At 43.2% G+C, this 25402-nt stretch overlaps 1 protein-coding gene across 1 annotated transcript in view; it reads right to left on the minus strand.

Annotated features, from left to right (window-relative positions):
* Positions 1-24537, minus strand: part of dock4b (dedicator of cytokinesis 4b) — a 142523-nt gene extending 117986 nt beyond the window's left edge. The window contains exon 1 of the mRNA XM_087830308.1: positions 24330-24537. Within this exon, the coding sequence (XP_087686434.1) occupies positions 24330-24366 (37 nt within the window). The 5' untranslated portion in view covers positions 24367-24537. The remainder of the gene's footprint in view (positions 1-24329) is intronic.
* Positions 24538-25402: the final 865 nt, after the last annotated feature.

The raw sequence follows: 25402 nt of genomic DNA on the forward strand, positions 1-25402 counted from the left end.
CTGACGAACAGAACGGCTTAAAGAGAAACAAAACAATGAAGAGACTGGATGAGAAGGAGAAACTAAAAGAGGGAGGGTGAGTGAATCGAAGAGGGAGGCTGAGGAGATAAGAAGCCAGTTAGACTTTATAGTGGATCTCACTTAGCATTGTTTGCCCGTGTGTCCGCTTGAGGGGAAAGGAGACCTTCCTGTCGCTTCTCAAACACTTACACGCTGACCATGGAGCCCGGGGAGGAAAGAAGGGGGAACTAAAGCAAGGTTAAATCAATCACAGAGAGGCAGAAAAAGAAAAAAAAGCACTTGAGAACTTTTAAGAATGTTTTCAGATTATATCTCACTACTATGCACATTTCTGCATTTGAGTGTGAAAACCAAATTAGCACAAAGAACCTGTCATAATGAATGAAACACACTAACAAAAAATGGATTCCAACATTATATATAATATTAGCCGTAATACGGAGATGGCGAGGACCCATACAGGTAGTGACTCTAAACTGACTGTAGAGTAGAAGAGTGAGGTTCTTTATATGTTACTCCTGTGATGGCCTGGTAACCCACTCCCTCATATCTCAGTTTCTTAATAAGACGCCTCTATGTTCTCTCCAAGCTTGATAAACCGATTGTGCAAATCCATTTAAAGGCAACTGTCACTTTTGTGGTCATTTTAAATATACCGTCAGGTAAGACGGGCATTTCTAGCACCTTCCCAGTCTTAAAGGGTTTTACTCTACAAACCACATTCATCCACTGGCACACAGATATTCATCCACAGATTCTTTATATGCAACACTTTGTTTATCAAATGCTGACAGATGTATTGAGAGCAGCTTAGGATTCAGTGTCTTGCTCAAGGACACATCAACATGCAGACTTAGCCACAGCTTAAGAACATGGAAAGCAAGGAGATCGTCAGACTGTAAAGTCAAAGTCAACTTTATAGTTAATTCCGCAATATGTACAGGAAAGACAGAATCGCAGTTCCCCCAACAGACAGTGTGCAACTGAAACAAAAACAGACCAAAGAAATGTAATAAAGTAAAAATAAAACAGAACAATATGGAAATATGAATATGAAAATAAACAACAGGCAACTGTAGAGATACAAATTATACAAGGTATATTAAAGCCTATATACAATTATTGGTGTGTATAAAAGTTGTGACTTATAACAAGGTTATTATCTTCCACAACTAGAACTTATGAACAAACGTAACTGTAGATAATTAATCATCCAGCACCTTGTTGCTAATTTGACCAAAAAGAAAAATTTGCCCTGCACACTAATGTACATCCATTTTTTCGTGAAGTTAGTGATTAAGGCTTTGACTATACTCCACTGCAGTCATGCACACCTGGAAACCTGTCAGGTCTCCAGGTGTGCACCGTTTTTTGTACATATCACACATCTTCTACAAACTTGTGAGGCACGGTTTGACTAATGCCTCCCATTTGTAGACTCAGCATGCATCAAAGTGTTAAAGTGCTGGTATCATACCATTTGATACTGCCTTTTCATAGTGGACAGCTGGTGCTTGTCACCTCATTAGAAAATATTTCCCCACACTGCCCTGATGAAAAGCATGTTGTTCTTAATACGCGTAACATCTCAGCATGTACACATGCATGAGATTGCACAGATAGGACTGGTGATAAGCACAACAATATGAGCATACGTATCCGCAAAGGCATGTTGTTAGCTTGGTGAGAGGGGATAACCCGGAGTCTTTGAATCTTTAGTGAGCCATGAGCAACCATATGGAGGTTTTCTTCTTAGTTAAACCTGCTGGTTTGTTTCACGACAGTAGCCCGGGAACAACTTTTTATTGCACGCAGATGCGTCTTGTTTTGAACTGCGATTTGTTGTTAAGGAAGCATGCCGCCACAACATCGCCACCAGCAAGACAAAATTGTAGGTTGAAAGCCATGACACAAAAGCTCTCAGACAACGAATGAACTTCCAGCTGCTCGACAACGCACACAAACACCACCTCTGAGCTAAAATTAAAGTTACTGTTATTGCTATTCCTCCCGGTAGTATGGCTCTATCCCTACGTCCCGGCACTAAATAGTGGCAGATTCCCACCAAATGACCTGATAACCTTTTCAAAGAATCACTGACCCAAAAACCCACTGCACTCTTGGAGTCACAGCTCTAATATTCAAAATGAAGATAAATAAAGCACTTTGTGAAGTGCATTCAGAACCACTCCAAGACAGTAACATTTTTCCTGCCACACCCATTCTAGACACTAAAATAACTCAAATCTAACACATGTACAGTATTGTGCAAAAGTCTTGAGCCACAGCTTTTCTTTATATTTTGATAGGAAAATGGGAAATACATGGAGCAATATTTAAACATGCAAACATACAGAGATATACAGTATATAAGGGGAAAACAGAGCAGTCTTCAGAAGTAGTTCTTCAGGCTTCTTGACGGCTGAGTTTAGTTCTGTTCTCTGTCAAGATTATCCCATACTACTTCAATAATGTGTGCCAGATGGCTGATAGTGTTCCATTGCGTTTTCCCATACAGGTATATTTTTACTCTATTTATGATCATGTTATAAAATGAAGCTGTTGCTAATCAGGTGTTTTCCAGATGGTGTTGCATGGTGAGTGTCTGTCAAACTGTTTGACAGACAGTATGTTCTGTGCTAGTAGCAAAGTGACTAAAAATACCTTTCGAAATTACCAGAAAGTCTGTGTCCTTGGTAGCTACCACTGTATATATAAGAGAGGCTGTAATCAATACTGTAATCACTGATAAATGTACTAAAAATGTGGGAAGAATATGAGCAAGTAATGTTCTCAAGTTCACTAGAGCTATAACAACAAGGGCAGCCAGGAACTAAAAACAGATTTCACTGTTTCATTTCTGTGAAAAACCACAGCCTGACCTTTTCACAGACATATACCCTTGTATATGTGTGGCATCTGAAATGCACCTAAAATGTGTATCTGTACAGATGGAGGCAGGTGTTAAAGTACGCTTAAGGTCAACAGAATCAAGAAATTACTATGGACAGGAAGGGTTCTCCTTCATCTGATTAACAAAGCTCAGCTCACACACACACAAACACGCACACACACACACATGCAGAGAAATCAAAGATTGAGAAGACTAGAATCAAAGGAAGGAGGACCCTGAAGACAAATGTCGGTGGGGTTAACTTTTGAAGCTATTTTTTTTATCTCATTACCGTTCGTAAGTTTCCCATTAGTGTTCAGGCTGGCCATGCACATCCTTTGGAAGCAGGATATCAGTCAGTCATGGAGAAATTACCCCATGCTGCTACCACTGAATGCTAAGCCTTCTAGAAGATGCACTAACTGGCATGCAAAAAAAAAGAGACAGACAAACGATGTTAGACGGAGGGAAAGATGAGAATGTTGATGATAGGGCTGCAGCTAATCATAGAGTTGGAGACAATTCAAGCAATTATGGTACTTGTTTCCATGTCTACCCAACCGCCAAGAGTTTTATTTAGTCTAGTTCACTGCAAACATGATTTTAAAAATGCGCACACACAAATAAAACAAAAAGAAAAACATAGAACAGAAATTTAGAGACAGACTAGCATTTCAATTCTGTGTAGTCATTACTCTATACGTTCACTTCACATCCTGGCCCAGCAGTCCTCATCCAGCTCTCCTCACGAGACATAAAACAAAGAGCTCAGTGACAAGTAGACACAGAGAAACTGTATAAGAGGGGGGAGAGAGGACTGAAGCATCAGTGAGAGATCTGAGTCAGTGGGGAGTGTGTGAAAAGCACGGGAGTGGATGAAAAGACCACAGTGTCGGTCTCATGCGTTAAAGTGATGGGGCCACAGGGTGCAGGTTTTGAAAGACGTGTGCTCAGATTCACTGCGTGCGGTCAAGACATGGGAAGAAGTGCTGACTGCGCGGTCACACGGGCAAAATGCGTGCGTGCGTGCATACGGCGTGCTGGCTCAAACGCACCCATGCAGTGACAGACGGTCATAGCCTCAGAACACAGCCAGGGCATTTGAAGACACTTCACAGGAAGTGGCAGCGTGGTATAACTCTGAAACACACACACACACGCGCGCTTGGAGGATCCACTCAAGGACACACAGATGGCAGGTGCTACACAAATACAAGCCACTGGAGCATGCCTTATTATCAGCTAAGCCAGCCAGCCAGCTATCCAGTCACTGCTTCTCAATAAGAGCTCTGAATATGTCAGCTTCCCTTAATACGGGCAAAAGAGGAGCTAAGCTAACAACTTTAAGGAAATCCTGTGAAGCAGGACGTGCAGCCAAATCAAATGGAGACGAGGGAAATGAAGGAAAAGCAGGGGATGCGTGAAGGATGGGTGGTTTAATGATAGGGGTGGTAGAAAGCAGGTATGAGCATGAACAATCAGTGTTCAGACTAGTGTGACACTGGACAGACAGCATGTCTCTGCCTTATGCCATTAAAAATATTGAGTTTTAGACTCTTACTTTGAATTTTAATTTTGAAGACGTGAACTACGATCACTAAAATTGTAATGTGAATTATATTACCCACCAAAACTATGCCTATGCAAATAGTGATTCCAGTGCTATAAAAAATGTGCTAATATCAAGTGTTTTTCCAACAAAAACGATGCTGCAGGTGAAGTAAGATGAAACCCACCCCCGTGATGTGTCATACCAATCCAGGCTTATCCCAGGATTAAAAAAAAAATGAGGAAGTGATGCTTATAAATAAACTTCTGATGCCTTCAACATAGTTGATCATATCCTTTATGCATACATCTAGACACAAAATTTTTTTTTTTTTTATTCAGCAGTGCAGCAATGTCAGATTCTTCGAAAAGATGGAAGTCAGGAAACATGATGGATGGATTTATTCTTTCTGGCTTCGATGTTGCACATTATTTACCAAGAAGTAAGAAAGAAAATAAAAAGGCTGAAAATGAAATATCCTATATATGCTTTAGGCCAGGTTGGGATTGCTTCTGTTTCTAAGGTGGGCAGGGTTGGAAAGGTTTAGACTTCTCTGCTTAGACTGCTGGCCCCATGACCTGGACTCAGATGAATGAATGGATGAAATGGATTAAAAATTGTGAAATCAAAAACCTTTCAAAAGGGGAGGGAAAAAATCCAATATGAAACTGGAAATCTCTTTAGATCTCTTTATAGAAACCACTTTGAACTAGCTGCTCCTCCCCCTAGACTTAAATTTTTCACGGGTTCACTGCTTCTTAAACTTTTCTTTTAACATATTTTACACAATAATTATGTATTTTTATGCAAATATTCATACAACCAAAACAAATCATCTGTGGCATTAGTTCATATATCAAACAAAAAGGATCAATCCAAAAGTTCATGTGACTGTAAGAGAACATACCATTTAACAGAGCAAAGCATGGCGATGTTTTGCCAACTACCTACACAGTAAGGGGAATACGCAACCTACGTTACTAATGGCTATCAAGTGTGCACGGGTCATGCTGGTAAAATGTGGACGAGACGAGGAAGGTTTATTAATGGCTAATGGTGGATTAGAAAGGGAGTGTGATCAGTCATAAGTAGAAAATGTCTCAGACTCAAGGCCACAGTAAATGGTGTGAGATTTGTGTAGTTCTTTTACTTCCTTTGGTTAACATCCTTCTCACTCACAGCACACAGTAATCACACTGTTTACACAATTATTCAAAATTTAGGAACTCTGTGGCTGGATTTAGACACTTTTAGAGCCTTTCAACACCCACTCCCCCAAAATAGAAACAACTACAGCTGCTAATTTGTGACCAGAACTCACATTTGTCCCTCTCGTTCCACCTGTACCATAGGCCAAGTTAGCGCCCAGGATATGTGTTGTGCGAAACCTAATTTCCTCCATCTGATCATTTTAATCATAAATATGGCCCAAAAAAAATCGCAACAGCCAGATGCCAGTGACCGAAGCCTTGAATATTCATTGCTGAAGGAGCTCCGGAGCACAAACCCTAATACACTTATTAATGTCAAAATATATCACATCCATGGACTCGCAGCAACACAGCACAAGCAATTTAAAACGATCAACAAATATTTCATTCGAAAGGGAACCACGAGGAACAATAGGGATTATGGGGAAGTCATAACTGCTGATCAAATAAAACAATATCTAATCTGCTGTATGGGAAGTATGTTACTGCCAAAAGTTGAGAACTATTTCTCTGACAGAGTAACAGTCTCCAAAAAGCTGTTACAGTTTACAACCCCAAAGGCCTCTACACAAAGAGGCATTCAACAGTTGCACTTGTAAGTACAGTGCGCTCTACGGGGAACTGCCAATTCCTAGCAGCAGCGAAAGTTTAGAAGCTTTGCCACAAGACCCCGTAAAGCTCAGCGGGGTAGAAAAAGAGCCGAGGCAGCCATTTGAGGTGGTGAGACTACAATGGAGCTGAACTAACAATGACAAGATAGCGACAGCGGTGAGGAGCAACTGAACCAAGAAATATGACGAGTGAGGAATCTGTCATCCAGCCCCGCGCATCAGAGTAAAAATAAAGCGTTTTCATGTGATGTGCATTCTGCTTTTCCGTGAGCCACACAATGCGGGGAATGAATGACTTGACTCTGTCCATTTCTATATTAGCCCCGACTGTCATTTTTTCCAACGAAGAGAGGCTCACGCTGAAAACTGCGAGATGAGGGCTGGATTCTGCAGCTTGCTGGGACGCCAGTCCTGACATCTGCAACAACTTAGATCGATAACACGCACGCACAAACGCGCGCACAAGCAAATAGACACGCCAGCAAAAAGAAATATGGGGCAGAGCGATAAATAGAAGATCTTATATGTTTACTATAACACTTTCTTGTGAGGAGAGTTTATAAAATTACAGAAGGGAACCTGTATGTATGTCAAATGGCCTTTTATAGGAAATGGGTTTCCTTCCCTTTTTTTTCTGCTTTAGTCGCCTCACATGGTGCTTTCAGGAAGTATAGACCTCATGAAAAACAAAAAAACAAAAAAACTCTAAGAGTAGTAACTAGTTCCTCAAATTTGTCTTCACCTTCATTCAGAGCTGAGAACCGAAAAAACAAAATTGCTATTAAAGATGGAGAGACGCTCTGTTTGGCTCTGCACTGTGATTCAACGTTGAATGTATGGCCTATGTGTATGGTGAGCTTATGTGTGTGTCTGTGTGGCCGCACGTGGTCAAACATTCCTGCGGGGCTAAGAGGTTCAGCTGTCGTCAGGACTATTTTCCTGTGCGCTGCATGCCAATGGTGGATCAAGGAGGATTATTCCTGGAGGTTGGGAAACTTTGGCCTCGGTTAGATTGGAAAGAAAGAAAGAAAGAAAAACACAGAGAAAAGGGACAAAACCGCCACAGTATGGAGTGATTTCTTTAATGAATCCAACTTGCAGTAATGAGACTGAATCGGTGCTGTTGTTTGTCAAAGCAAGCCACGTAGGAAATCACACAAGCCGAGAGCTACGGCGACTGAGAGGCACAGGAGGAGGGCTGCGGAGAGAGTCTCGAGCCACCTTGCGCTGTTCGAAATAATTAACCAATACTCAACTGTCACACAAGAAAATCCCTTGTGCCTGCTTTGAATTTTTTCGCTTTAACTCGAGGAGCCGCTTCACACTTTGCCCTAATCTTGTCCATTACTGCGACGACATCGGCGCGAACAAAAGAGGCCGCTCTCCAATTTCTCTCATCCTGTCAGGGACCCCAAAAATGGATGAGAATCCCAATTCCCCTACACATCCTCCAGAATAAATTGGTAGTAGAGGGAAGTCTGACCATGGAAGCCAGCTAATTCAGAAGCAGCGGTAAAGACAGAGACAAGCTGAGGGACAGAGAGAGTGAGGGTGTCAAACTGATGGCTGTGCTCAGCCAATTTGCTTGTGCATGCGGTCCACGCAGGCAAAAAAATCAATAGAGTAGAGTAAGAAAGTTGGAGGGGGCAATGGGGGAAAAATATGTCCCACTTTTCTGATTTAGGTCAACAGCAGTCGTGTGTGCCCTCCAAAGCTGTCGGTAATTAAATGAAACTAGTTAAAAAGTCGGCAGGAGCCCTGAAATGGAAGGCAGATGAGGGATGAGAGAACGGGGAGGGACGAGGCTACAGTGATTAATCTCATCTTTGTTTTTCTCCTCCCACAGTTGTGGTTGAACACAATTATACAAAGTAGAAAGGTAGCCTCATTTGTGCGCCCATTCGGCGCCTGGCACTCCTCAGGGGGAGAAAGTATAAAGATTCTAATGAGCTACAGAGAGAGTTCCTTAAACACAAAGGGGCAGATAGGGACACACTGGGACCGTGCTCCGCCAGCCTTGGCAGCTCAACTCTGAGGAAGAACTCCATGCGGACCGAAAACTGACAGCCCATCAACCATCGCATTCTCCGTCTTATTTTCTGTGCCTCACTCTCCACAGTTTACCCGTATCTGCCTTTCGCCTCGCATTCTCCTGGTGCCTGGTAAAGCCTGGCAGATCATACATGGGACATATAAAAAAAACAAACAGTTTAGCGCAGTAGTTTCCAAAACACGGATCATTCCCCATAGCCAAGAGTTATGCAAAGCAACTTACTATAAATTGTAAAACTGAGCTCTAATATCAAAAAGTACATGCACACAGACTTTTTTTTTTTTTTACAAGCTGCCTACTATCTGATCTACTGGACATTTACATTCTCACAAGCATATTTGTCTATGACATCTAGAAAAGTTCAGAGTTGTGGGCTGCATTTGAATATGTGGTTTATGATTTCCAACTCCACCCACTGCTGCATGCTCAAGCATGAAGAGCACCTGGTGTAAGGCCCGGGTGAGACTCAAGTGGTTATACGTAGTGTGATCAATGACAAAAGCTGACTAATCAATCTACAGTATAATCACATTACCACAGCTGAATTCCCATATGCATTACTTGCTTGCTCCTAGGCTTTGTCAAATTCCCCCTTTGCATTTGTCTTGGTTGCTTCGCTAGCAGATTACTGCAGTTTGCATGAAAGACACTGACTTATCTGCAAAAACCTGCCAACTACTTGCTAATAGCTAGTCACACTAGAGACCACTTGCCTTCAAAAATAAAGGTTGTCCCTTTTGAAACACGTAGGTTTCAGCATTGAGGCCCAGCTTTTACTTTCAAGGTGAATGGTTTCCATTTATGTGTCATGCTTTTTCATGGTTCACAACCACTAAGTGGTTAGTTAGCAAGTATTTTCAGACAAATGAGCATCTTTCATGCAAATTGTCTGCTAATCTTACGAAGAACGCAATCGGTACATCACCTTCCTTTTGACTGATCTCACATGGTGACAGCCAGCAACCCTTCAGCACCTACTCACCAAATAGATAAGGAAAACACATTTTTCCCCAAGTGACCGGAGGTTTCCAGGGGGGTGCCAACTGGTCTGTGGCCCATATGACTGAGGCCTGAGGATTTATATGGGATTAAAACATTGACTGTTTTTTTAATCTCCATATTCCATCTCTACTGTAAGCAAACACGAAATCACAGATACCAGCAAAACAAATTTAATATTTTTAAAGCCTAAAGCCTAAATTTGGGAATTACATCTCCAAAGAGAAACTAAATTATCCAACAAATTGATTTATTGTTATATGCCTACATTATTTTTACATCTATGGCTGCTGTTGTGCATCTACTGTTTCGACCACAGTCACAGCCAGCCACTGCTGCCCAGCTCCTAGTACTAGGAGGTAGGGATGGTAAGGTTGCTGCTACATTAGGACAGCCTGTGCAAAGAGGATTATGGCTGCAGTCCAGATGAGGTTCTGGGGCGGGGATGTGACACATCACCACTGATGATGCCTGGAAACATTCCCCTACAAATCAATGGCTTGGCCTCAGCCCATTCAGTCAGCACCATTAGCAGAGTAACCTCTGGACTGAAAACAAGCTGAAGTAGATGCAGCTGCACTGTGTTGCAAAATATCCAATTGGGTGCACTCCTGTACCTGTAAACACTGGAGCTTAACCTGAGCTGAATTTTGAATGGGTTATGATTTATTTATGCGTGTCTCGCAGGTTGCCGTCCACTGATCAAAAGCCTGTTCAAAAGGAAACAGCTGAACATTTGATCACAATCACACGCCACAAGCTTCAGGAGACGGCATCGGCAGCCATACTACAACATATGTTGTGTGCAGCGCAACACGCTCCATTTGTGCGGCGGTATTTTTAGCATACCTATACTCATTATGTCAGCAGCAAAAGCACAGCAGAATGCCCAGGCCGGTATGAGTGAAGTGAGAAAGGCAGGAAGACAATGCTCAGTCCTGCTTCGGGCATCTGCTCAGCTACGCACATGTATTGTGGCTGTGAAGAATGTGCTTTGGTCCGCACTGCTCCGATTAAGTTTATTTTTTGATGCCGTTGGAAAACAAATACACCTCGCTCCTCTGCTGTAGCCGTGCATCAGCGAGCTCCTGAGGTGCTGAGAGGTGTGTAAACAAAGAGGATAGGATTCATGTTTCAAAGACAAGAGACATAACTCACTGATGTCAAGATTATCCTTCTTTTTTTTACTACTCTTTCAAGTTTGACTAATGAAACAACATGAAAGCATCTTTCTTCAAAATAAGCTCAAAGCTCTCAAAGAGTGGAAGATGATACTGAGTCCTGTGATGACCATTCTGCTCAAATTTGGACCACTGACAGCTCATTCAGGTCTGGATAAATAAGGTAGGGATGCATAGCCCAAAAGACACCTCCATTATTGAGCCATTAGGAGCAGAGGGGTAAGGACTACAGGAGTAAGAGAACACCACAACTGACATAACCAGCAATAAAGACACCAGCAAAACAATTTATAATAATTATGATTTTTACCAATAAATACCTGCGTAAATATCACATCTATCTGCACCATTTCCATGGCTTCAATGCCTGCTTTTAACAAAAACTGCTTGCCAGCAAGAACACCCAGGGGCTTCACGAAAGGAGGTGCTGTAGGGTCACAATTTGTGCTCGTGTTGTGTACATTGCCAGTGTACATACAAACAATTACTCTTTCTGTCATGTCACCTCCTGTGCTCCGCACTGAGCCAGCTGCCTGAGGTGTCCATCCGGCGCCGTCATCCTTTCTGAGTCCGACTCACAAAGGCTCCCACAGTGGGGGGGGTTTCCTTTGCGCCCCCCACCCACCCCCGCATCACACCCACACAATAGGGGATCCATTTCAACCGCTTTTAGCAGGGTCACTTGCTACTTTTAGTTCTCAGCCCTCCCTTCCCTGAGGGTGCAAGTGGTGGAAGGAGGAAAATAAAGACGCCAGGTGGATGCTTGGGAGTGAGGTCAGGCTTGTGGCGCACAGGGGCCCTTCGAGCCAGCCCCGCCGTGGCTGGATGTCTTTTTTTGGTAAAGCTTTGCGGGAGGAAAAGAAGCTGATACCACAGCCTGGAGCGACCATGATGCCTGGTTTCAGTGCTATATTGCAGAGAGGTTTGGCTTGTGACCTTAATCAAGGTAAAACACATTACAAAGGATATTCTACTCTGGGCCTGTTGGGAACCAATCATATACATCTTAATACACTTAATGGGCAAAAACACTCGGCCACACCTTTTAATCTCTGAATTAATGTGTTTTCAGTCCCATGGCTGCAATGAATAAAAATGAAACACCTAGCGCCTCTACAAGCATTTATGAAAGAATGGGACATAGTGCATTAAAGTCGCCAAGCCTCTGACATTAACATCAGCACTAAAACTGTGCTCCAGGAGCTTCATGGCATGGGTTTCCATGGCTGGGTAGCTCCTGTAGGTGTGAGGTGTAGGTCGCCCAGCACTTCTACTCATACAGTGTATGCAGGGGTTGGCGATTCGGTCACAAGATCATATGAACAATCTTTTGGGGATGAATCACGACTTACAATCTGAATCACAAACACTTCTCTAACCCAAGCCCATATAAGCTAATCTTGTTACTCAGCAGTAACTACTTCCTTATTTTATTTTGCGATAACCCAGACAAGTCCCTATTGAAATGAATTAGGACAGCACAACAGCTGCAAGTTCAGTGTCCTTTGGGATGTTGAAAACAAAATGTTAAAAAAAAAAAAATCACCAGTTAAATCTGTTGAAAACAATTGTTTAGAAAGGTGTTTTTTGAGTGTTTTGCCTAACCTAGCATACACATTGTGTCATGACACAAAAAGCTTACATCACGCAGGTGCAAAATGCGATTGTGTAAGTCGAACAAGACCACAGGCCTAAAGTTTCCCAGTGTTACAGTTACGACCATTAGAAAACAGAAGATTGGATTCTGTGTGCTGGGAACATGGATATTCAGGATTCTTTCAGTTCACAGATCTCTGCATGCTGTTTTTACCAGAGGGGCTCTAACTGAACGTGGAGGTGTGTTACTTTAGGAAATTACAAAAGAGGAATTTATCAACTTACGAAAAACAAGGCTTTAAGAAGGGAATTCACATGATTGCGTCTTTGGCTAGACTTAATCTCACAATAATGATTGAGAGCAAGAGGAAACAACATGCGAGCTATTCCTTACAGAGCTTTAGATTTGCTGGTGGGCAGAGTTTGGTACCTTTCCTGTCTTTATGCCAAGCTAAGTCAATATATTAGAATGGCATCAATCCTATTAACCGACTAAATGATTACCAACACGTCACACTTTCTTCTTTAATATGGCTCAAAATGCATACACTATTAGACCAATTAGTCTGTATCCATCTTCTCTGCTTCCAGCAAGCCAATTTCAAAACTACTAACTTAACATAAAAAAGGACATCAAATGCCCCCTTCAGGTCTTTATAGAATTCGCTTAAATAACGGGAGAAGAAAAACTCAGCCGAATGAATCAAGAGAAGGAATCCTCTATGTAACTTCCAGAAAAGGAACACAAGGAAAGCAGATCGATCCTACAATGCACCGCAATGCCAATCTTCAGTGTTGCTGGAGGAATACTGAAAAGGCCTCATTCAATCAATGATGAGAGGCAGGAAGAATGAAGACTCTTGGTCTTCTCCCCCCGGACTGAAAAAAAAAAAACTTCAAATGATCCAGTAGTTCTGATGTTTTTGGGGGTTTGTTTGTTTTTGGTTTTTTGGTTGTTTGGTTTTTTTTAGGGGGAGGGGTTTATTAATTCAAGACGAGTGTTTAACCGAAAACACAGTTTCTCCTTCAGCGTGGTTTGAAGGCTTTCCTCTTAGCTGGATAAACACTCCAAATAGTATCAGTCCCTGAAGAGGACTGAAAAGAAGAGACAGAAAAGAAAAGTGAACTGGGTCGCAGTCGGTAGTTTAGTCAACCTGATGAATTAAACAAACCCTCTGAGGCAATAACACTCTACAACACCCACACAATTCATTTTGGAATTCAGAAGAACTAGTCACTTCTGAAATAATCCTGTTTTTTGGTAGCTTTGTCACCGAGGGCTGGAGTTTATCTCATTTCAAACTCGCAACCCCTCGGAGAGTAAGGAGTTTTCTTCTTTGACATCTTTCTGGCTGAAAAACCATTCCCGAAATACAATATCCACCTTCTGCTTTGATAGAATGAAGTTATTTCAATCAGCTAAGCTGAACTGTGCTGGAAAATGAAGAAAAAAATCAATTGCAATCAACTCAAACACTTGAGTCTTCAAACTGACAAAAAAAAAAAAGTGGGTAAATGAGCAGCAATGGGCTGCAATGAAAAGCCCTTTAGAAAGTTAACCTGACATTAAAAGTGGCTTTTCTGTGTGCGAGCAGAGGGAGAGGAAGTGAGCTGACAGAGTAGAGGTGATGAGGACGGGCGGCCAGCCAGCGCGTCGCATGCAGCAGGTTGACATGCATAGGCGAGCCGGGCCGTCATCTTGACGGCGCACCCAAAGCAAGAAACAGACTGCTTGCACGAACACACACACACACACACACACACCACCTTCAAAGGGGACAAAGAGCAAACGTAGAATCTGTACATGCACTCATTCAACCTAAGAAGGGTGTGCACATACACCCAACACCAGCACAAACAGATACATTGAGCAGGTTAATGAGACATCTAACAGAAAGTGAAGTCGGAGAGGGCTGGCCAGAAATCAGTGTCGGCAGCAGCTGATCCTCCCAGTGAGATCTTTACAAAGATAGAGGAGGGAACGGCGATGAGGGGAAAGCAGTTCAATCTCACAGAGGACACAGAGGGCTCTACACCGATCAATGCCACTGCCACAGCTCTTGACCCCACAGCCAATATGCACTGCTGGTATGACATTACTTGGGAGTAGGTGTACATTTTCATGGCCAACCATGAAACTGAAGCATGTAGACTAAATATACAGTGGGGCAAAAAAGTATTTAGTCAGCCACCGATTGTGCAAGTTCCCCCACTTAAAATGATGACAGAGGTCAGTAATTTGCACCAGAGGTACACTTCAACTGTGAGAGACAGAATGTGAAAAAAAAATCCATGAATTCACATGGTAGGATTTGTAAAGAATTTATTCGTAAATCAGGGTGGAAAATAAGTATTTGGTCAATAACAAAAATACAACTCAATACTTTGTAACATAACCTTTGTTGGCAATAACAGAGGTCAAACGTTTACTATAGGTCTTTACCAGGTTTGCACACACAGTAGCTGGTATTTTGGCCCATTCCTCCATGCAGATCTTCTCAAGAGCAGTGATGTTTTGGGGCTGTCGCCGAGCAACACGGACTTTCAACTCCCGCCACAGATTTTCTATGGGGTTGAGGTCTGGAGACTGGCTAGGCCACTCCAGGACTTTCAAATGCTTCTTACAGAGCCACTCCTTTGTTGCCCGGGCGGTGTGTTTTGGATCATTGTCATGTTGGAAGACCCAGCCTCGTTTCATCTTCAAAGTTCTCACTGATGGAAGGAGGTTTTGGCTCAAAATCTCACGATGCTTGGCCCCATTCATTCTGTCCTTAACACGGATCAGTCGTCCTGTCCCCTTGGCAGAAAAACAGCCCCATAGCATGATGTTTCCACCCCCATGCTTCACAGTAGGTATGGTGTTCTTGGGATGCAACTCAGTATTCTTCTTCCTCCAAACACGACGAGTTGAGTTTATACCAAAAAGTTCTACTTTGGTTTCATCTGACCACATGACATTCTCCCAATCCTGTGCTGTATCATCCATGTGCTCTCTGGCAAACTTCAGACGGGCCTGGACATGCACTGGCTTCAGCAGCGGAACACGTCTGGCACTGCGGGATTTGATTCCCTGCCGTTGTAGTGTGTTACTGATGGTGACCTTTGTTACTTTGGTCCCAGCTCTCTGCAGGTCATTCACCAGGTCCCCCCGTGTGGTTCTGGGATCTTTGCTCACCGTTCTCATGATCATTTTGACCCCACGGGATGAGATCTTGCGTGGAGCCCCAGATCGAGGGAGATTATCAGTGGTCTTGTATGTCTTCCATTTTCTGATGATTGCTCCCACAGTTGATTTTTTCACACCAAGCTGCTTGCCTATTGTAGATTCACTCTTCCCAGTCTGGTGCAGGTCTACAATTCTTTTCCTGGTGTCCTTCGAAAGCTCTTTGGTCTTGGCCATGGCGGAGTTTGGAGTCTGACTGGTTGAGGCTGTGGACAGGTGTCTTTTATACAGATGATGAGGTCAAACAGGTGCCATTCATACAGGTAACGAGTGGGGGACAGAAAAGCTTCTTACAGAAGACGTTACAGGTCTGTGAGAGCCAGGGATTTTCCTTGTTTGAGGTGACCAAATACTTATTTTCCACCCTGATTTACGAATAAATTCTTTACAAATCCTACCATGTGAATTCATGGATTTTTTTTTCACATTCTGTCTCTCACAGTTGAAGTGTACCTCTGGTGCAAATTACTGACCTCTGTCATCATTTTAAGTGGGGGAACTTGCACAATCGGTGGCTGACTAAATACTTTTTTGCCCCACTGTAAGTCCCCCCCCCCCCCCCCCCCCCAAAAAAAACCCCCAAACAAACAAAAAAAACAAAAACAGGAACAGGTAGCAAGGACATAAAGAGAACAGGCTTAATGGGACAGAAACCAAAGCCAGGGAAACATGAATTTACCATCTGTCTACCTGCTACTGTAAATACATTACACTCAGAATGAACTCGGGCAGAGATTCATCCTGAATCTGGTGGGTATGCAACATGCGTATTTTTTTTTTTTTTTGCTACGTCCTCTGAGAAAAGCTCATGTCACATGTTTATTAATGTCTGTATATTTGTGCTACCAAAATAAAAGGTCTACAGAAGAAGTTCGGGTTAGAGTTTCATTACACATGAATGTGACTTCCTGTGTGTCTAGAATCGGGCCTCTTTGATTAGCACTTTCATACTGAACTGTGAATTCTGTAACACATTTAGATGGAGCTGCTGAACTATAAAGTTCCCCGAGATCCATTGCCTACATATTATTTTTTTAAACTGTTGCCCTTTTGTAAAGACAAGACATAAAAAAAAAGCCACCCACTGAACTATTAAGTTACATGTTAAAGCAATCCAAAGATTGACAGGTCTGCTGTGCCTAGCTACAGTTGCTATGTTAGGGCAACCGCTGATGAGGTGAGGGATTTAGCGAGCAGTCACCTGATAAGTTTATATGCACAGCAGCAGCCATCAATCGGGGTAATGTCCTTTGATCTCTCTACAAGTGCATAAAGATTTATACATTTTGCCTTGACAACTTCAAAAAGAGCAGTTTGCAGCCTTTTCAATGCTTTTCTTTTTACGCTTCCATGAACGGGGAACATGTTTAAGAGGATTTGATGGAGAGACAAGCATGTAGCACCACAAAAGATGTGTAGCATCCACCGTAGCACCCGCTCTGCTGCAAAGCCGGAGGGACACTCATACCGATTTATCATATTCAGAGTTCCAGTCCACAGAGGCGGCTGCTGCAACCATGCACCAACAAACACAAAGCTCCATACAAAAAATTACACACATAAGCCCACAAATATGTATGTAACACCAAATGTACAAGACACAGAGGAGCACAGAGGAGCACACAGTAGCTGGCGATATCTGGGACAGGCGAGAGCGGATTCATATGAAAGAGAGATAAAGGTGGAATAGACATAGGGAAGTGAGAAAAAAAGGAAGCCAGACTGCAAAGGAATGAGTGAGCAAGTTAAAGAAAAAAAAAAAGAAGCAGAAAATGAGATAAGGGTCATCGCGGCGCAATCTGCTGTCTCTGAAAACAACTCACTCTGCAGGAATGAGCAGGAGACTGCAGGGATGGCAACAGAGAAATAGATACAAAGAGGGAAAATGGGGATTGAAACGACTTCAATTCAATACAGACAGACACCCAGAAGCACTTCCATTTAATTAAGGCAATACAAGAAAATGGTAAGAGGAGCGAGAGAGGGGACAGATAAACCCAGCGAGGTTTGGGAAGTGTGCATGAACGCCCAGTCAAGGTCATGTAATGACGCTCAACAGCTTTCAGTCTGAAGACCTTTCACCTCCCCGTCACTGTCTCACTCCACGACACTAATCCTGACGGACGCTCTGCTGATAAACTCCTAATAGTGTCCTTGACAACCTGAACTGGACGGTTCATCAGTCCTTGTGTTATTCCATCTGTAATATACTGTAGCTCAATAGTAATACAAAATAGCTCTTTTTAAACCATTTAATTTCGTTATTTTATCCAAGTGATGACAGCAACTCGCAGGTCCAAAAACAACTCTGCCAGACGCCATTCCAAAGTAAAGCAAATAGAGAAAAGAGGGGCAGACTTGGGAAAATGAGTACTGGACCAAAACACTCTGTGTGACCCTCCTGTGGCTGTACACCTACGACACACACCCACCCACTGGATAATTAACAGGGTATAACTAAAGACACCAACCCACACTCATTAGCTCTGTTTTTCTAAAGTCCTTTAAGCATACCATGACACTTTACTAGCGATCAATAACACATTTAAAGATATGAGATTTAACCCGGGCAGACCGCGACTGCAATTTTATTAACGCATTAATAATAAAGCGAGTGGTTTTTAGTAACTTAAGGGGCAGCACAAGCAGCTACCAGTTACCCAAGGTTTATTTGGAAACGGAAGCCTTGTGGGCATTATAATGCGTCGGGGCGGCCACGCAAACACTCACAAATCAATGTACGCTTCCTTTACAGTCAATACATGCAAGCCTGGATTACAGCCACAGGACACAGATTGCTCATGCTAGTCAAGTCCAGGCGATGCTTTTTCTGCAGCAAATGAGCATAAAAAACCCCCCAAAAAAACACAAGTGTCTTTTGATGCATAAACAGCTCTTCTCACCTGCCAATCACGATGATTGTCACAAGCCGACACCCTTCGTTTATGAAAATGGTATGTCAGTCTTTTTTTTTTTCCGCCTCCAGCCCACACAGATGATACAAACACACACACCCTCCCCATGTTGCCTCTCCTGCAGGAGGGCTGCTGATCAGTTAGGCTGCTGAATTTCTAATAGGACATATCCTATTAACCTCACTCACACAGGGATCACGGATTAATATCAAGGAAGGAGAACTGCATCAGGCCAGCTGGAAAGGCTCAGAGTATTTCCTAGCCAACTGTGATGCTTTTATCTTAATACAATAATAATAATAATAATAATAATAATAATAATAATAATAATAATAATAATAATAGCTTCTTCTAAAACAAAGAAAAACTATTAGCAGATGTTGTTTTTACTTGACAGCTGTCTGATTTTTTGCATTTCAAATATCACACAAATAGTCAAAGACAAGCCCTGTTACCATATATCTAAATGGGGTGAAGAAAACAGTCAACATAAATCAATTGTAAGAGAAAGATGTAGACAATTTTACATTATTATTACATTATTTGGACTGTATAAAGAATATTAGTCCACAGACAAGTTGATGAATTAAGTGCCAGTATAAGTAATAGCCATTATGATGACCATGTGTGCTCTGGTTAAAAAGAAATCGCTTGACCACCTCTAAGCAAAAGCATCATCTCTTTAGAAGCATCATCTCTTTAAGTATCCCAGACTGTCAGTGGAGTGGAAATCCATGAGAGCTACCCCCCACCTCCTTCAGCTACCTCTCTCATCACTGTACATGGATATGGACAATTACAGCACACTGGTTTGTCACCCACACCAGTGGAATTCGCAAGAGTATCTCCCCCACTCTGTGTGTATGATGAAGAAAAGCCAAAAGGAGGTAAAATCTTGTCACTTCTACAACACAGAACAGAGATCAAAGAAACGTCTCTGTTTCCTGTGTTCGGCGTTGCAGAGTAGAAACAAAAAGACTGCTTTGTGGTTTAATGGGGACTCCATTACAAATACAGCGAGGTTTAATTGAAAAATACACAGGAAGAATCAGTGGTGGCATCTCTCACATCCTGGTCTATGTTTGTGTTACAGTGGCTATTATCTAGGTAAATAGGTGAGGATTTTTTTTCCGTCTCTGTATGCATAAATCTGCATTCAAATATGTGCAATCTGCTGGTATAGGAGATGATTTTGTTACCGGAAGCTGTCTGGTTTCTGTCTGCAGTGTGAACAGTACTGATCAGTCACATTTTAGCAACTTCTGACCACAGTATGGTGAAAGTCATGGCCTAGATATCTGTTAACCGTAAATGTCCTCGCTACACTGGAAGCCCTGAAACGCTGGCGGTTGTCCCCAGAGGCTAACTCATTAGACGATAGCCGATGGGCTCCCAGATTGGTGATGAATAAAAAGCTCAATGATTCCGTCATGCGTCACATGTCCATGTAGATTTATTTACCCTTTGCATCGTGCACACCAGGGAACAGATTGTGCCTGGATTTTTAACTCTTTTTGTTTTATTTTGTACATATGTTCAAATCACTAGGGAGCCTCCCATGGTCTCCTCGTGTGCTAAATGATTGTCTTGGACGAGTACGTGTGCAAATTTGTGTGTTTACAGGGGAAGGGGTGCTATCTCTGCAGATGGAGGCGAGGCAGCGGGCAAGCAAGCAATTACAAGCTGGTCGGCTTACACCTCCCCCCACCGTCGCCCATACATCGCCCTGGGGCTTGCTTGCATTAAGAAATCATGGGTATAATGGTGGAATGGGCCTCAGGGCCCCCTCCAAAACAACCTGCTAATCCCCTTGTGGTGATGGGAGGGTGTTGAATCTGGGGGTAACAGGGCATCCCGGCCGCTCCGACAATGAGTCCACCCCTGACACGCGCCAGCGCCCTCAACCACCCATCGCTTCACACCGCACCTCCTCCAACCACCCCAATCAACTACAGCAACATCCTCCCGAGGGAGGAAACGAGCGATGTCAGCCACGGGAGAGGAAAACCCCCCAGGCCCAGCGTCACCCCTCCATCTCAGCCGGGCCTCGAGCAGAAACATTCAATCAGATCGCTGCGCCTTTCTCTCTGCATCTCCTGGCTGTTTTTGTGCCACAGCACTCAAACAAAGGATGCACGCTAAATCGAGCTTCGCCAATCAACCTCTGGTAGAGAATTCAACTCGCGCAAACAGATCCGAAGCAGCTCGTTAAAATGGTTTAATTATGTATCCAAATTGTGATGAGCAATGACACGCTTGATTGGTTGTATCAGAGGGCCTTAATGAGGAGAAAGGCCTCACTCTGTCTGAGAATTAACGTGACGTCTGCTCTCGCTAAACATGACACAATGCAGCCTCCAGTGCTCTCTCTTTCCCTCGCTCTGTCTATTCAGCGACTGAGTCAAAGTGTGTTTGTCCTGGGCGGCATTCGTGACAGATTACTCTTCATCTGCTTATGGAGCGTCGGACAGACTTCCTCGGGTATGTCTGTCATCAAATATTCGGTTTAGCTTAAATCAACGCTATAATGTCACACCACCTCTTATTTCTTTCAACCGCAATCTCATCCTGTTTACCAGGAACCTGTGCCATCTCTGTGCTGAGATCTATGACTTCCATATATAAAGAGATTTTTCCTCTTTGTTCAGCTTAGTGTTTCCCCATCCCAGCCCCAGCAAGTCCATTTAGAAATCATACATTAACATCGTCTCATCAATCTTCCAACCTTCCAACCTTCTAGCTTCAGGTTAAAAACCAGTAATCATCCCGCTGGTGGGCTAATGGGCACCTTAACATCAACTCGCCGAGAGTCCATTCATATTTCATGAACGGCAGTGCCCCCCCCCCATCTTCCCCGGGCCCCGCTCAGCTCGTAAGGCAAATCGACATCAAAAGCGGCAACCTTCCAATTAGATGGCGAGACATTCTGATCTCATCTCAATTTGGCCCGAGATCAAATCTTCCCGCAAAGATCCAAGGAATTCCGAGCCCTTTTAGTTAGCCAGCCTACCCTGTCAAATGGGGAGAAAATGTTCACTGAAAGCACCTGGAGGAGGAGGTCGCATTTAAAAATGCCTAACGCGGGGACTTTCCTGTTCCAATATTTAGATATCGAGATATCGCAGCAATTCCAACAGCAACAGCGTTCAAGAAAGGTGCTAGGGGAGTGTGGTTGAAAACAAAGACCAGATGTGAAAACATGACGTTAATCCTAGTGAGGTACGACTTAGAGCAATGGCACTTCAGGCAGTGTTTTGGGAAGACCTGTGTAAAACACCAGATGTTCCTCCTGGCATGAATAATTTAGACAGTGAGTCCAGGTGGGCATCAATGGCCACTTCACAAGTGAGGCTATTTTGCCGAAAGATAAGCATTAAATTATCCTTTTGCCCCACAAAATAAGTGATCGATGTGAAGACCAGCTGATTTCATATATTCTCTGTTATTTGTAAAAACAATGCAGCAAAGACACTAAGCTACAAGAAGTATATATAGTCTAAAAGCCTTAGAAATGCCTCATTTCCTCAGCTCCTCAGACAGTTTTTTTCAACTCTTTTCTCTATATGAGGTCAACGAGAGAGGATTTCCCTAATATGGTCGCGTCACCCACGCAGCTCTGTTAGCACAAAAGCCCCACCCACCTGTTGTTAAAACACTTGTTTTTACAGAAGGAAACCAATCAGAAGAATGCTGGTTTAACAGGAGGGAGAAGGGAGATTGTTTACCCAGGCAATGGATTCACTGCAGCAAGGCCCAGAGGAAAGTAAATAAGAATTACTCTGAATTGTCAGTCACAAAAGGCTTCTCCAGTAGACTCCAAGAATAAAAATACGGAGCTGGAAATAAAAGAAAAAAGCCGCCCTTCTTCTTTCACTCCTCTAAGGGTCACTATATGTTACAGAAAGTGAAATTCTCATAGTGTGGCAACCCTATCTAACACCCCCAACATTCACACCCAGTATGCGCCTGTAAGCAAGGTTCTTTCTTCTATACCTTTCTCTTTTGTTACACAGCTATTCCTGTCACCACCTATAAAAGGTCAGCCTTCCATCCCACCTTTGACTGTGACAGTTGTGAACCAATATAAACACATATTTCCTTCCAACAATGCAAGGAAAAAACCTCTTTTAAACCCCCTCTTTGTTGCTCAATAGTTTCTCTGTCAGTGTCTGGAGGGGATATCACTCATTCTGTTGGTTCGAGCGGATCAATAGAGAGACTAAAAACAAATCAACCCGCCCGAATCTCCGACTGCGACCGCTCAACCTGCTGAAGCTGCAATTATCATAACTAAAAGCAATCTGTGTCAACCTTTCTTGTGTGCGTGTGTGTCTGGCTCTTCAAACCTGAATTTCACAACAGGAAATCAGCACAGTTCCTTCCTTGAAAAGGATCAGGCCACACAGAAGAGTGCCTCTGCCAAAACAAGTCTTAAAAAATAAATCTCAGCCAATTAATGGGGTCTTATTGGGAGTTATCGAGAAAGAGGGTGTGTGTGTGGGGTAGGGTGGGGGGGAATCAAAAACCTTAATCCAATTAACAGGATGCCCTCTAGCAGCGGAGGGACAATACAATAGTGAGTATTTAGCTTTCAAAATAAATGCCCTCCATTTATCCAGCCAAGTGAACTTTGACAGCATGGAATGGGTTTAAGTAGCTAAATGGAATAAATCTATTATGTTGTATAAAAAAAATTAAAAAAATAAATTGATGCAGGCTAATGGTTCTGGACGCTACCCTGCACTGATTAAACACATTACAATATAACTGCAGAGTGAGGAAGGTCGGATATTTATCACTTATGAGGGCAGGGAAGGGAAACTAGTAGAGCACTCAGGTGACCAGATCACAAACGTGTGACATGGAGAGGTCAAAGGCCAGTTTCTGGTTCGCTGTGCTTCACTGATTTCAAGTCAAGGTGGCAAAAAGCACCCATAGCACCCACAGTGGGATTTCTGGACACCTCGGACAACATTGAGAACCAACGAAAGAAGGCATGATACGAACACACTGAGTACCTGTGCTTAACAGATCGCAGTTTTATTACTTTGAATGGGTTGGCTGGCTTTAGTTGCACAAAAAAAAAGCTCAAATGATCGTTGGCTCGTTTTTACACAGACTCAACCAGAGCAACACACACACAGAGGACAGTACAATATCTCTAGGGAATATTATTATGAGACATTTAAGCCGCCTCTCAGCGGCCGCATCTCAATAAGATGCCCCACCACCACCCTCACCCTGTGGATTTTTTTTCTTTTTGCGTTTGAATCCAGGCACAAGACGAAAATTCCTGCCACACCAACAGGGAAAAGTCTGTGTGGGGTTTTCTTTCCTTTGCCACATTTGGCTTCGTTTGCGTTGCTGTCGCTTGTTTGTCTCACTTCACTGTGTTTGATCCAAGAGCCCCCCCTCCGACAGTCTGAACAATGCGCACTGTACGACAGGCTGCACACATTTCCAGGACTTCTCAAGGTCTGGGACAATCTCCGTTGTAGAAAAAGCAACAACAATAATAATAACAATAATTTTAACCCCCCGTTCGGCTTTCTTTCGAAGAATTTCTAGATGCTGGGCAAAGCACACACAGACAGACATATAGCGACTGGCTGTGAAGCAGCTGATTCCCCCCCACCACCACCACTGAAACAGACAGAGCCTGAGCGAACACACAGCAGTAGTGAAGTCAAAATAGCTCGCCAGTTCACATCCTCATAATGAAAATGGGAAAATAGGGCAAAGCGCGAGCAAGACTTAAAAATATCAAAAATGTGGCATTTGGCAAATCAGGAGGAGAAGGAGGAGGAGGGAGACGAGGAGGGGGTGAAGCGGGCAACCTTATGCTTTGCAATGTGGCAGTGAGATGAAATCCAAGCTCCCATCACTGGGTTGTTTGAAAGAGAGCGCTTGCCTCGTGATAAAAACACAGTCACTTGGTCTCTAACTGCGCCGGGAATCAGCATCCAAGTACAGCCACTTCACCACCTCCCGTGCGCACATTAACACATGCCCTTACAGCTGAACGCGAGTGAAAGCAGTTTATTTTTTAGAGGAATATGAAGGTAAATTAAACTTACCGACGCCGTATTTCTCGTGTTCTGTAGGTATCCACATGTTTACTGTCGGTAAGTTTAAGTGAGTGGTCGGAATAGCAGCGAAAAGCAAGGTTTGGGCTCCGTGTAACGCATTCTACTGGCGTGCTTTCCTCCGCTCTGTAGTAGGAGTCATTGTTTAGGTTACAGCAAGAGAAAGCGCCTCAGCCGCCGCTGCTGCTGCTGCCGCTGCTGCTCGTAGTGGTACGGAGACGCGTTGCCTTTACGTTCTGTGGGAAATGTGACACCCGGAGAGGTCAGAGCACTTTGGAGCCCCTTGCGAAATTATTGTTTGTTATGGTCGGAAAATTTGGAGAATTTCGCTGTTCGTATTTAAATACCAGCATTTTCCTACTTTTTAGATTAAGCTTTAGCAGGCTGTATTTGTAGCCCAATGCCCTGTTCAAAACTGTCACGGGAATGGGTTCAATCGGGGTTGGAGCTAGTCAATCCTACTAACAGAGCAATAACACATCCATTGCTAAGTATGTGACACTGTTAACTTGTTTCAACATTAGTTTGTTTTATAGTTAAAAAATGACGACCCAACGAGCTACGGTTACCAACTAGCATAAAACGCAGTAGGAGTGATGTTAGCTTATTTTTCATAGACAATACAAACTGTTAGTTTTTTTTTTTACTTCAGGGCTATTAGCCTACACATAATATCATTTAAATATGTTAGCCTGAGCCCCCACTACACACACAGACACACACACACACACACTAAGTTGAGGATTTATTCCATCTACTAGTTATTGTGTGGGGACTGAGATTTATATGTCTAACGAGAAAACCCCCGAGTAGTACCTGAACGCAACAACATCGCCAGCAAAGCGAAAAAGCCGAGTGACGCATTGTGGGACTTGTAGTAGGTACCCAGCGACGTCAGTGAAGGTCCCTTTATCTACAGCATCTTCGACACATGACGGTATTGTTCTGTTTTTGGGACTTTCTGGTGAGTATTCCCTGGCAAGATGTAGGTTTAGTTTTATGTCTAAACACCCAAAACATGTAAGCACTGATTTACAGTCATCCTTACATCCATACATTACAGA

Source organism: Neolamprologus brichardi, chromosome 17, assembly GCF_056152115.1.
Source record: "Neolamprologus brichardi isolate AB-2024 chromosome 17, ASM5615211v1, whole genome shotgun sequence".
In the NCBI taxonomy this organism is placed as follows: Eukaryota; Metazoa; Chordata; class Actinopteri; order Cichliformes; family Cichlidae; genus Neolamprologus; species Neolamprologus brichardi.